The sequence below is a fragment of the Xiphias gladius genome, chromosome 20, assembly GCF_016859285.1.
Source record: "Xiphias gladius isolate SHS-SW01 ecotype Sanya breed wild chromosome 20, ASM1685928v1, whole genome shotgun sequence".
Lineage (NCBI taxonomy): Eukaryota > Metazoa > Chordata > Actinopteri > Istiophoriformes > Xiphiidae > Xiphias > Xiphias gladius.
The window spans coordinates 8125248-8138878 of NC_053419.1; the positions used below are offsets into that span (position 1 = coordinate 8125248).

Consider the following 13631-nt stretch of genomic DNA (forward strand, 5'->3'; position numbering starts at 1 on the left):
CAGGTGTATTGTCTTTGTGTTTGACTTTTATTTTGGCAGAAGTAACCTCATTATTTGACATTTCTGCTGGCATGTTGTGGTACAAGACACCTGTTTCCATCCTCTGTTTCTAGCCATCCATCATTATTAATGACAGTATGAGGTCCAGCGGCAGTCTCAACTACTGATGCTCATAGCCAACTTCTCTTTCTGTGCGCTCTCTGTGAACACTGATATAAAGATATAAAACCTTAAAGTGCAGTAAAGTGCCGCATGACTATCTGTCAGTCTTTGGAATAAACTTTGTTTTGGTTTTCCCCTGCTGCTCCATATACCACTGATGATAATGGGCTACAACTGAAAGGTGAATGCAGATCTTTTCTGTTTTCGTTCTGGACTAAGGAAACCTTAGACCACAAAGATCTGCCCCCCAAACCTTTGCATGCAAGCAAAAAAAAAATCCTATGAATAGTAAATGATAATCCCTCAGATCCCTTGCTTTAGATTTATTTGTACTTTTAAAACTTCCAGTGTAATTCAAAAACTAAAACCAACTAAGCCAAATACGGTGTTCGTTTCCCTTTGTAGGCAACAGCACAAAAGCTCAAATAAGACAACCTGTCTCAAATAAAGTGGGTGGTATTTAGAGTCTAAATGAAGCTGAATCAATGAGAGCATATTTGATCTTTGTTTCATGTGGACTTCCCAATTTGAGTGTGTTGTAGCAGGCTACATCTAAAAATAAAAAAACTTTTAATGTTGTGAATTCATCCAACACCCAGATTTGTTTGCCTACTCTCCTCTCTGTGTACTTTATTTGCTCATGTTTTGTTTGTTGTAGGAATCCAGACTATAGTCACTGATTCTCAGCCTCCAGCTCATCACTCATCCCCCATTTTGCTCTTTGTGAAGCAAAACTCTGTTTGACAAGCCCAGTTGTGAAAATGAAACAAAAGAAAGCAGTGAACTCTTACTGCTTTGTGCTGACTTAATCAAAGTATTAGTCAACCCTAGGAAAATGTCTCACTCTGTTTCCGTAGGAACATGGTAGTTCAACAGTTCAAAAGGTGAAGTAGGATGATGAATGGTCTCAGAGAAATACAGTTTTTAAAGCACTATAAAGCACTGTTTTCTTTGACATGCTGTATTATCGTTGTTGGCTGAAAAACTGGTAACTGTGCACCAATTTCAACTTTATTGTAACATCAAACATTTTCTAATGTATTTAACAAGAGTATTGGAGAGACATAACAAACACACTCATTCATGCTTTTTCCTGGCTTTTTTTCCCCCCGCTCCCATCTGCCTAGTTGATGGCATGCTCCTTTACCAGTCTATCCCATCTTTCTCTGCCTCTCTGATTTTTGCTTTATATGTATTTCTGTGTCTTTTGTTATTGTCGTAGAAGGATCATCTTAAGCTGTAAGGTGAAGACGTTAAAGCTCAAATCTGTGATCACGCAGAATATCAGTTGGTGTACATCACCTCAGTCTGATACCATCTGATATTTTGTGTGATCACAGATTTGAGCTTTAACGTCCTCACCTTACAGTTTATAATGATCCTTCTGTTTATCTTTATTGGACGTCCACCTGGGAATGCTTGTGCATTTTATGGAGGAAATTCTAATTAATGTATTAATTCTATGTTTGAAGACTCGGATATATTGGTGACATTTTTAAAGGTGTTTTGTTTTGAAATCCTGCTTCACTACACAATAACGTGTGCACAGTTTGTAATTATATAACTGGAGTTCTCTTTCTAATGAAGCATGCACAAAGCCAATTGCTCACTCTTCCCCTTTGCAATGAAAAAAAATATTTCAATATATATCAAGACATTTGGTCCAGAGCAGAGTTTTGGTTTGTGGAAAGCCACACACCAAAACTTCAGTAACTTCCTATTTGAGCAGATCAAGTGTGTGACCTTGGACTAGCAAACACATTGTCTTTCACTTATCACATTCATTAAGTCTCTCTCCCTCTCTCTCTCTCTCACACTCATTCTCTCTCTCTATATCTCTCTCACACACACACACACACACACACACACACACACACACACACACACACACACACACACACACACACACACACACACACACACACAGTAGTTTCCAGTATCCGTGTATGTTTTGAGTTTTAATCAGATCAGCCTTAGTGTACATTAATAGCTGATGGAATAAGGTAACAGTAAAGGGTTTGTGTGTGTGACAGAGCAAAAAGGTGAAACCTGTGCACACAAACACTAGACACAGTATTTCAGGTTGTCATTTATGAATAAAGCTGTCTGTTGTAAATGTCTCCTGGGGATAAAAATGTCAGCAGCATCACATCACACTCTCACAACTCCATGACAGGTTTCATGACAGAAAGAGAGTTTAGTTAATGTCTTAATTTTTATGTACTGCAATACACATAATACAGCCGGTCATAATGCAGTCATAATTCCATTGTTTCTCTCACTATATAGAGAGAAATTCTTAATAGAAAGACATTTATTTAATCAAGTAATTTTCTTTACATTTGCATAAAGCTGTAACATGACCATTTTATTGTTTTCTGACAGTACCACTGACTATCAGCCAGACAACTGTGAGACATTACTAAAAGAGCCATGGAACTAGTACCACAACGTACATTAGCTTTCTTGCTAATGTCTTCTGCTTGTGTACAAGCAAGGACACATGTCGTTGACACATGGATAAGCTTATCAAACAAACATTCACTGGAGGAATCGTAGCTGATGAAGCTAATTAGCCAATCAACTATGGTACAATAAACAGCTTGAAAATTTGCTTGTGAATCTCAAAGTTGATCAAACTATCATGCTAGAGTAGAGACAAAGTCTATTCCGTGTGTGACACATCCTGTTCACATTACTTTTTAAAAATGTTCCAGTAATGCAGCCAAAGCTGAACTATGTGTTTGGTGCTAATTTGCAAATGTTAGCAGGGTAACACATAAAGTAGATGGTGGGCATGGTAAACATTTCACCCAATTAACATCAGCATGTTAGCATGCTGAGGTTAGCATTTTGCTCAAAGCACTGCTGTGCCTAAACACAGCCTCACAAATCTGCTGGCATGGCTGTAGACAAATTCCATGCCAGTGTAGCTTTATTTTATTAAATTGAACTGTAAAGAGAGAGATAGAAAGTCTGTTCCATATATGACATGTCCTGTTCTCCAAGTACCACCACCAGATCAGGGTATAATTATAAACAATATACTTTTATACTATAGTTACTCAACTAGCCTCTACTTTTTACGGTGTGCAGATTATATAGGAAATGTGTTCAGCTGATCTATGGTACAAAACGTAACGGTGGATCTGTTCTCTAGCACAAGTGGAACTAAAACTTTACGTTCCCCAGAGTTTCTGGGAACAGTAAAGACAATGGAAACAAAAAAATAACATATTTTTCCTCTGTGTTTTTAATTGGAAATGTGTGTTTAACTTTGAGAAAGACTCCCCGTAACACTTCCACTAGGGAGAGATAAAGGCTACCAGTTCTCTTGACCATTGTCTTTGCATTTTTAGAACTTTATTTACAATACTAAGGAAGAAGCTGGCATAGCTTGATTGATGATGTGTAGACCTGTTATTCCAAGCAATTTTTACATTGGTATGTAGTTGCTATGGTGAGGAAATTGACTGAGGAAATTAGAAATTCAGGCTATTTTCCAAAACATTTTTAACATTTTTCTTTTCATACCCACTTGCTTGTGCAGAAATGGATCCAAAATGAAGATGATGATAATGCTGTTGCTGTTGTTGATGTTGCTATTAATTATTCCTGCCAAACTATTTAGGCTTTAAAATGACTCCTAAACATTATACCTCCCCCTTTCCCAACTCTCTTTTTTTTCTCTCTGTCTTTCTAGATGCCAGGCCTTTTGTCCAGTCCTGTGTGTCTGATAGTCATCTGGTTTTTATCCTGGTCGCTGCAACCTAGTTGTGCTCAAATTTGGACTGATGAAGGTAACGTGCACACACGCACACAAAAATACTGTGTATACATATGTGCGTATTTAAAATTACATTTTCAAATGCCTGGAGAGACACCCACGCACACACACATAAAAGCCCAGGTTAAGGATGAGGCATGGATTTCTTTGTGAACTATTTCTGGCATTCTTGACTTATCTTGATTCAAGGCATCTAAAGCTTCTGCAGAAGACAGGATGGAGGGAACATCCAAATTTTGGAATAAAAACTGGATACATGAAACACTGAAACATTTTCCAAGCAAAACCAGTTGAAACACATTGTTCGTTTTTATGGTTCTTTGTCTGTCCAATTTTGGATGTGCCATTACAGTTTGTTTGTTTTTTTTATTAGTTGAAGTGGGGTTCTTTTTTTTTTTTTTTAATTTGCACTCCACAAACAAGATTTCAATTGTTGAACCTTTTTTTTTTACCCCACACAGCAGTTCAGGGATCTATATGGTATTAAAAACTTTTCTTTCTTTCTTTCTTTCTTTCTTTCTTTCAAAGGTGTTCCTCCCTCTTTATTTCTGTCTCTCTATTCACCATTATTTCTTTTCTGCGTCTCCCTTACTCTATTATTTCTTTATAAAATTAGACAAATTAATCACTCCAACATTAAGAATACTCACCCTTAACCCTTAAGGTGAAACTGTCAGAATTTTCCCTTCCCATTAATTTTACCATACAGCAGCTCCAGAGTTCTTTTTTCATTGTTTGGAAAGTACTAAATTACATCCAGCTTGCAATTTCTGTGTCCACCCTGCCATCTGATTTCAATGTCAGGAGAAGCTTGCAGCTTTTGTGTGTGTGTGTGTGTGTGTGTGTGTGTGTGTGTGTGTGTGTGTGTGTGTGTGTGTGTGTGTGTGTGTGTGTGTGTGTGTGTGGGTATATGTACTTAAATGCATATGTGTCTGTTTTTTTTCTATGTGTGTGTGTGTATGTGTGTGCACGGGGTCTGGGCCCTCTTGCCAGAGGCAGAATCAGATATGAGTGGAACGCTGCGGGTTTGGGGAATAATGTACTTCACTGCCAATAAAACATGAATACACACATTCAGACTAGCCAACACTTTGCACTGCACCAAGGCCCTGGGCAACACATACACACACAGAAACAGAGGGAGGGGAGAGAGTGTGTTTATGTGCGCGCGTGTTTGTGTGTGTTCGGTGGCTAAAGGGAAGAAAGAAAATGTGGTTAAAACTGGTGAGGCATCGAATAAGAAAAGATTGTTATAGAGGGAAAGATTGAGTCAGAGGGAGAAATGATAAGAAAAGAGAGAGATTAATTGAATAAAAATTAATAATTAATAAACTTTAGAGGGAAATTCCTCTCTGTAGAACTTTGACCAATTGTAGGTGTCTGGCTGTATGGATGTTTTGTCCTTGTAGTAAGTTGGGGCTGTGTGATTAATCGTTTTTATATTGAAAGTGTTTTTTTTCAAAATGCAAAAGCCACAATTTTAATTGCTGCTTAACCGTTAATTATATAATTAACACTGTTTTCTTAATAAACTACAGAAAGTTTTGCTAATAACTGTTAATTTGACCGGCTATAATGACAATTGTACCTGGTGAATTTACTTAGCTGTACCTAATTACTATTAATTTTGTGAGTTGGCTGAACAACAACAACAAGAAAATTCTTCCTGTTTCCTGGTTAATATGAGAGGGCCTTGTCTTTTTGCTTGTTATAAAAGACCAACATAGTGTCAGGACTTTTCTTAATTATACTAACTTGGGTGACAGCCTCACGTCAGCTAGCGGTTAGCTCGGTTATTTTCGAGCGTGAATAACAGACAGCTGGTGGAGGGAGTTGTCGGAATCTTTCAGTTAAACTTTTAAGCAAATAATGACATTGTTTTCAGCTTGTCACCTTTAACTCTCCGAATTGAGACCCTTAGAACTTTGGCTGTGAAGCTGCTCGTCCTGTCATTCTGTGAAGCTAATGTCAGCTCATGCAGCTACAGTGCAGAGCAGTCAACAGTCAGTCATTACTCGTGATCAGTTTGATATCAAAACATGGTCAGATGTGGCGTACCAGCAGTTTGGAGTTAATACCATAACTGACCAACCGATCCATTGTGATCAAACACCACTTTTGAATGGCGTGATTATAATTGAATATAACTGAATAATACCAAGTTATACCTATAATAAAATATTTATGTCAGTTTTCGCTATTAAAAACAAGGCAAGTTTAGTCTAGAAGTTTATTTTTCTCTGACTGACTGTTTAAAAAGAGGAACCCTGTAGGGTCCTCAACAACAATCAACTGCATTTTTCTTATCGGGTTTAGAACAATTTGTGATAAAGTATGCTTGACACAATCACATCTTGTTTAATAGATCACAAAATACATGCTGTAGTATAATTTATAGAAAAAAATCCCATATAATTGGTCAGAAAAATCTCATTTTGATTTTTTTTCCTCAAATTGTTCACCCCTACAATAAGGGGTTATAACGGAAATTTCTGGTGTTCTCACTTTTGGTTTTACTTCTCAATAGGTTCGGATAATTTGGCTCCGCTGGAATTTTGTTTAAAACATGAATGAGTGTCTATCAAAATGTATTCTCTCTCCTGTTGCACTATTTCAAAGCTGCAGCCATCAAGATGTATTATTAAAACAAAAATCATAACTGATAGTAATGATGGACAAAAACAAAAAAGAATTTTGTGTTTTTGTAATGTCACACAGCTTTGTTTATAGTCAAGTAAGTCACAGCTGTCTTGATAGCTCAAGTTTATTAACCATGCCTGTTGTAAATGCCTTGTTTCACATACACGCCACAACAGATTGAACACACTAACATTAGCTTATTTGTATTTTTAAAAAAAAGTCCCAGTAGGTTTCTTTGTCTTCCCCTCTTGGTCTTCCCCTTTAAAAACATAAACGTAACCTCAAAATCACAGTGGGGCACTTTACTGCTCTCTTTCCCAGCTGTTTCATTTTGCGTGGCAACTAAAACAACAGCAGAAAGGCCAGAAAAATGAACTTTAGGTGTTAGTGAAAACCAAGCATTAAAAAGGCCTTAAGTAAAACCTTCAACTTGAGTAAGTATTAAATTGAATGTAGGATTAACTTAGTTGGTCCCTGAAGGGCATACAAGGTTAATGTAGCAGGAAAAAGTAATATAAACATGCAAATACAGCAAACTAAATAGTGACATCCACAAATTGCCTCTTCTCCACCTGCCTGGGCTTCTTGAGCCTTTTGAGTTGTAACTGATGACATTTTCAAGACCCAGCAAAATGTTTGAGGTTGTTATCCTTCATGATACCACTTAAATACCTAGTAATATAGGCGATAAAGAGAGTTTTGTGTGAAATATGAAAAAAAGGAATATAACACAACCTCAGGACAAATTGTGTGTTACCAAGAGAGGAGAGGCCAGCAGGGAGTATGCATGCCTGAGTGATTGAGGCTGAGAATTAATGAAGGTGTGTTTGTTGCAGACTGGCAGCCAAAGTGATGTTTTTCCACTCTAGATCTACCGTAAATGCCAGCTTTCATATTATGTAGCCAAGCTAAACATGCTCACACATACACTCACGTACGGCAGATAGTGTATCAACTTTGCAAATTACTACAGTCACCACAAATATTTGTTCAGGTATACAGTGCACTTAGTATTCCTTCAAATCTACACTACCCTCCAATTTTGTTAGATGGCAAGTACTAATTTTGCAGCTTTTACCTCATCCTTTGTTATTGATGCAAGTGGTTCTACTCACTAAAACTACACCAATCTCATCTTTTTTCCCCCCATTTTTATCAATGTTGTCCTTAATGGATACATATTAACTGTTTGGATTAAACCTGTGACTTTTTGTTATAGATTTATCCCTAAAACTTCTTGGCTACATCAGGTCTGCTTGTACATTAAAGGGTTATTTCACAATACACATAGCTTTGGTTGTACAGTAGGTTTGGAGATAAACATGTCTGAAAGGTGTTCTGTTTTCTGCGGATACATGGAGATTTGTTTGTGCTGCTTAAAGCTCCTTTGTGGGTAAAAATATTTCCAATTAAAATTGCCAACACTGAGCACGCTTTTGGTATGTTGAGTCATTGTGACATTGTTAATATTAAGTTTTCTAAATGTCAGTTTGTAATGATATTAGCATCACAAACAAATTCCATTCACCTCTATTGTATAAGGGTAGAGACAGAAATCTCTGAGATGGGTATCTCAAAACCTCAACAGATAAAACTGAAGCTATTTTCATGGCTAGATAACACTAGAAGTGATTTGTGGCAGAAATAAGTAAAAAGGTGTCCCATTTTAAAGGGTGCTCCATATGTGGTTGAGAAATGTGTTCCGTTTCTGCATGAATAGGGCTAGTTTGGAACACTGAGGACTGAACAAGATACACAGTTTGTCTTGGTATAACTTATTCAGTCCTTAGTGTTCCAAAATCCATAGCACAGCTGTGACTTGTTTAGTTTGTGTGTTTGTGAAGTTAGGGCTGGGAGCACAAGAGGGTGTTGATGGTGTTGTAGTCAGTGAACCTACTTTATGGACAGGCAAATTAAGACAATGAGCAGGAATCAGCTCAAAGTTTTGCAAACTTACAAATATGGGTGTTGATTCTCAGTGGGATCATTGGCACTTATAATCTTTTCACATTACAAGAGCTCATTTTTTTCAGTGTTGACATAAAAAATGTTTCTAAATGGAGTTTAAGAGTAGAGTCTTATCTGTATCTTCTTAAAAATTCTTAGTTTTTGTGTATCATCAAAGATCTCAAAGAGGATTTGCTGATACATAGCAACTTTATTGTAATGGCGGTAATAATAAACTTTCAGAAAAATAAGACACACTGCAGCAGCTTTACACTGTGTGCCAAAGCCTCCTCTGCCTAGTATCTGCTGGATCCTTAACCTTGTATGGTCATGTTATTGTGATTCTGTCAACCCTACTGTAAATGATAGCACTTAAATCACATTAATACAGGCAATGTGGACGCACAGTATGTCAGATTTTGCAGTGTGCAGATACTCCAACCCAGACAACAATGTGCTTTAATGTTTTATGTGGTGTTTGCAGTGTCAGGCGTGCAGTATGGGCAGTTGGAGTCAAATGTGACACTGGCATGCGGGAAGTCACAAATCAGGTAAGGCAAGAAAACTATTACCTGCCTTCATGATGTTTTTTATTCTAATGATAAACATATGACAAAAGATATTTCTAAGACACTCGGATTTGTTTTTTGATAATTTTTTTCAGTGATATAAAATATCAGTATACATGCCACGGTACAATTATACATTCGAGGGTCATACAGGGACAAATTCCTCATCAACGTTACACTCACATAAGCAGAATTCAGTGCAACCACGAGACAAATTGCATTTTAAGTTAGCGGCACATTAGTGTTCAACATTAACAACTTAATGAATCATCCTGCTATATTCATATACCAAAATATACATATTTTTAGCTAATTTTTTCTAGAATTCTAGAATCTGACAAGCAACATTTTGTATGTTTTCAGGTTAACAGAAGATAACTTCTCATGATACAAAGGGTCACACTCAGTGAACTTTGCTAAATCACATGCAAAAAATGCTAAATTATGTGACATAACAACGGTGAACATCAGCTAAGACATCTTTTCAAAGAAAAGAAAAATCAGGCAGCTATACGTAAACAAAACACACAAAATAAGATTGAACATAAAATTTAACCATATTGTCAACAAATCCCATGAAAAGACAACCCCATCAATAAATTGCTCTTACCAACAGGTATTGTCTGTCTAGCCTTGCCATTTTTGTCCGAAACCTAAATAAAATCCCCAACACATCAATGGGTTACTAATCCGCGGCTGAAAATAGACCCCCGCAAATTCACTTTTTAACATTCGCAGAAAATATACTAGAGCCTCACTGTGTCAGGAAATAGCTCCGAAACTATACAGATGGGTGCCAAATTAAGGAAAAACCAGCATAAAGTGTCCTAGTAAGGTGTTGGGCCACTATTTGCCACCAGAACAGCTTCAGTGCTCCTTGGCATTGATTCTACAAGTCTCTGGAACTCTACTAGAGGGATGGACAACATTTATCCTAAAGATTTTCCCTCATTTGGTGTTTTGATGATGGTGGTGTAGAGCGCTGTCTAACATGTCAGTCCAAATATACACACACAAATATATATGGGCTTAGAGCTGAACGAATTGGCTTATAGCTGAGTGTCACACTCAGTTGGGGTTGGGGTCTCTTCATGGGATTTATTTATGGTAAGAAAAATACAGAATAATGCCAGCTGGGCTGTTTAAATGAAAGTTGCTACATGCAGGTTTATGTATTTGATACTTATAGTGTCCCTAAAGGGTTAAGTTCTAGTTTAGTTGTTAAGTTGACCATAAAATTTAGAGGTGATGTGCTCTCAAGCATAATAACTGAAGCCTGACATGTTCCAAGCAGGATACCTGTGGTGTGGCATCTCAACCACAGCTCAGCGTTGCCATGGCACAAAGTGACGTCAGAGGGAACCTTAGTCCTGCTGCATGTCGACCGCTCGGCACAGGGCATCTACAGCTGCTATGATAACCGGGGACTGCGCCTCCACTCTGTCACACTCAGGCTGGGTTGTAAGTGTTGTTGTGACTTGTTCAGACTCACAGCGCCTAATTAAGGAGATATTACACTTTAACAGCTCTGTCGTTTATTTTGTCTTTCCCCCTGGGACTGCAACTTTTAAAAAAGACTCTTTGCAGCAGAGACAGGCCTGTGTCTCCTGCGTTTTAGCCCCTATATTCAGAGACAGTCCCAGTCCCTCAGAGTTCATTTCATTCTTTGGATTATTCAGCATAAAATCATAAAGGATGTTTCTGTTTCTCCCACTTAGACATTCTCAACTCTCTCTTGACTTTGTGTCATCATATTTCAATCTTTTTCTGTTTTTTTTCTCTCCAACTTTTTAATGGATGATTTTCCATTCTCAGCCTTTGATCTATGCTGTTCCTCTGGCTATAAGAATAGTATTACAACAGTGATAATCAGAACAGTGTAACATGTCTTCAGAGGAAATCGATCTTATCAGCCGTCACATAGACAAAGCCCTCCACTTCCTGTAAATGTCTCAAACAGGAAGCGGCTCCCTAAGGCAGACTTCCTTTTGGGGGACAGGGAGTTTTCCATGGTACTGGCAAGGCTTCTCCTAAAATATTTGGCTCATGATGGGGATAACACGGCACAGAGCTGTCCATTTTAGACTCAAAGACAAGACAGAGAAACTTGTAAAATGTACAACATCTAAAAGGGCCCTTAAAAAAAAACCTCCCTCTCTGTCCTTAAAGTGAACTCTGTCTGATTTCTGTTTCCCAGATCCCCCCGGGCTGCTGAGCATTTCCTGTCAAGTGCCCAATCACACGCATGTTCGCTGCTCCTGGGTGGAATCTGTAAAGACCTTTCTGCCAGCCCAGTACAATGCCTCCTTCAGGTAAGAGCCATTTACTGACACAGCAACGCACAAGGTCACATTCAGAATGGGATATGAAGACACTAAATATAGCGCATGTGTCACAGGGTTACATTTTGATGATGGCACTATGTGCAGTGAGTCTATCCTTCTCTGCTTCTCTCTTTACTGTGCCTTACTTTCTCCAACATGACATATGGCACTTAGTGGAAACCTATAACCTTAACTCATTACAGCAGCGGTTCTCATACTCTTTCTGTTTCGCTCCCTTTTGGAAGAGGGGGGAGGATAAAAGTGTCAGCAACAGAAGCTCAAGCATATTGGCTTCAGTATTCAGCTGTGGTGACCACTTGGTTATAACATTTTTTGCAGATTGCAACACACACTTAAATAGTCTTTTACGCAGCAGAATAAATGCAGTTCTTGAACATGTTCTGTCTTGTTTTTAAGGGGCAACGGTCAAGAGTGGAGGCCATGTGTTGTGGATGTTGCCCGCAAGCATTGTGATGTAGATCACCCCGCCTTCTGGCAGACCATCCATACCCTTAGGATCATTGAGACCAATGCCCTTGGGTCTGGGACAACATTTGTCCGGTTTAAGTTACATGAACTATGTAAGATCAGATGAAACACACACGCACACGCACATGAGAATGGGGTGATTAATATTGTTATAATTGTTTTTCTGTCAAATTGGTATGACTGTTGTACCTGCGATTTCCCACCAAAAGGTTGATCATTTTTTCAGTTCCTTCCTGTGTCCAGTGCTCCAAATCCAGCTCTACCGAAACAGGCTGTGGCATTACTCAAAAATGACTATTGTGATTGGCTGGCAATAATGTTGGCACTGCCACCTTTATTATTTGATCAAAGTTGTAATGTCACACTCATTTAAAATAGTTTGTACAAATGGTGCAACTTCAGGAGTCCATGTTTCATTCTTCAGCAGTTCCTTCACTGTCTCCTCTCCTTCTTTTACTTAAAAGCAATAGACACATTTGTAGTATAACAACAGGTAAACAGGCAGACAATGAAGTTGTTCTTTATACTACAAGGGCCGCTAGAGTTTGACCTCTACAGACTTTTCCCTACACCATGCACCCTGGAAGTAGGTGAAGTTGTGACAGAAATCCCCTCATACAGAGGCATTCCTGTTCTTATAGAAGATAAATATAAGGCCTTTACTTTACCTACATTCTAAATTTCCATATGCACGCACATTTTAACATGTTCATGCATTTTTTCAGACCATTTAATTTACACAAACATTGCAAGGCACATCCACAGATGAGCAAAAAAATGGAAGCTGACACATCCAGACGTAGAAATATTCAATACAAATAAAAGTCCTGCAATTAAAATTTGTATTGGCAGCTGATGAAGGTGGTGCTAATTGTAGCTACTTTATATAATACTGGATATCTTATTCTGTAAGAACACATCATACATTGAGTGAGTGGAAAATACAATATTTGTCTCCAAAATGTAGTGGAGTAGCAGTATAAAGTAGCATGAAGTGGAATTACTAAAAATTGTACTCAAGTGTAATACTTATGTAAATGTACTTAGTTACTTTCCACCAGTGAAATATACACCTGTACATTCATACAAAATGTCATTATGTCTAACGCTGCACATCATTTTTCCAGACTGCTGTTGTGACCATGCCCTTTTGGTCCTCTTATAATGACCTCAATTATCTTGTTTTGCTGCTTCTCTGTCTGCATGACATGTTCTTATTGCTCTCTACCAGACCCATTCACAGTGTCCTTGAGTCAGTCTTCACAGTAGCTGGTGTACCTGATGGAGGTTTCTCACCATTTTTCTCAGCCTCCTCTATTCTTTATTGGCACAGTACTGTGAATATGCTTTAAAGCATAAATAAAGAGATAAGAGTCTACGGAACAAGAATAATAAACCCTATTGTAGTTGACATTTTTTGTCTAAATTGCGTTGTCTTGTCTTTTAACTAGTATGCCAGCCACAGTGGAAATAATTGTGGCTAAATCAGGGTTTTTTTTCTCTCTGTCCCTCTTTCTTTGCAGTGAAACCAGACCCTCCAGAGTCAGTGTTGGTGAAGGAAGTAGAAGGCTATCCAAAGAGACTGATCGTCTCATGGAACTTTCCCTCATCCTGGCCACTGCAAGATGCTTTCCCCCTAGTGTTTCAGATCAGATACAGGCCGCTGGGATCTATATACTGGTCAGAGGTTAGTAAGACCAAAGGTTTCATTTC

General features: G+C 38.2%; 1 protein-coding gene across 2 annotated transcripts in view; it reads left to right on the plus strand.

Annotated features, from left to right (window-relative positions):
* Positions 1–13631, plus strand: part of il11ra (interleukin 11 receptor, alpha) — a 46718-nt gene that overhangs the window by 28375 nt on the left and 4712 nt on the right. For both annotated transcript variants that reach the window (XM_040158296.1, XM_040158297.1), the window contains exons 2-7: positions 3866–3962; positions 9021–9087; positions 10400–10566; positions 11303–11417; positions 11847–12010; positions 13442–13605. In XM_040158296.1, coding sequence (XP_040014230.1) covers positions 3866–3962; positions 9021–9087; positions 10400–10566; positions 11303–11417; positions 11847–12010; positions 13442–13605 — 774 coding nt within the window. The remainder of the gene's footprint in view (positions 1–3865; positions 3963–9020; positions 9088–10399; positions 10567–11302; positions 11418–11846; positions 12011–13441; positions 13606–13631) is intronic.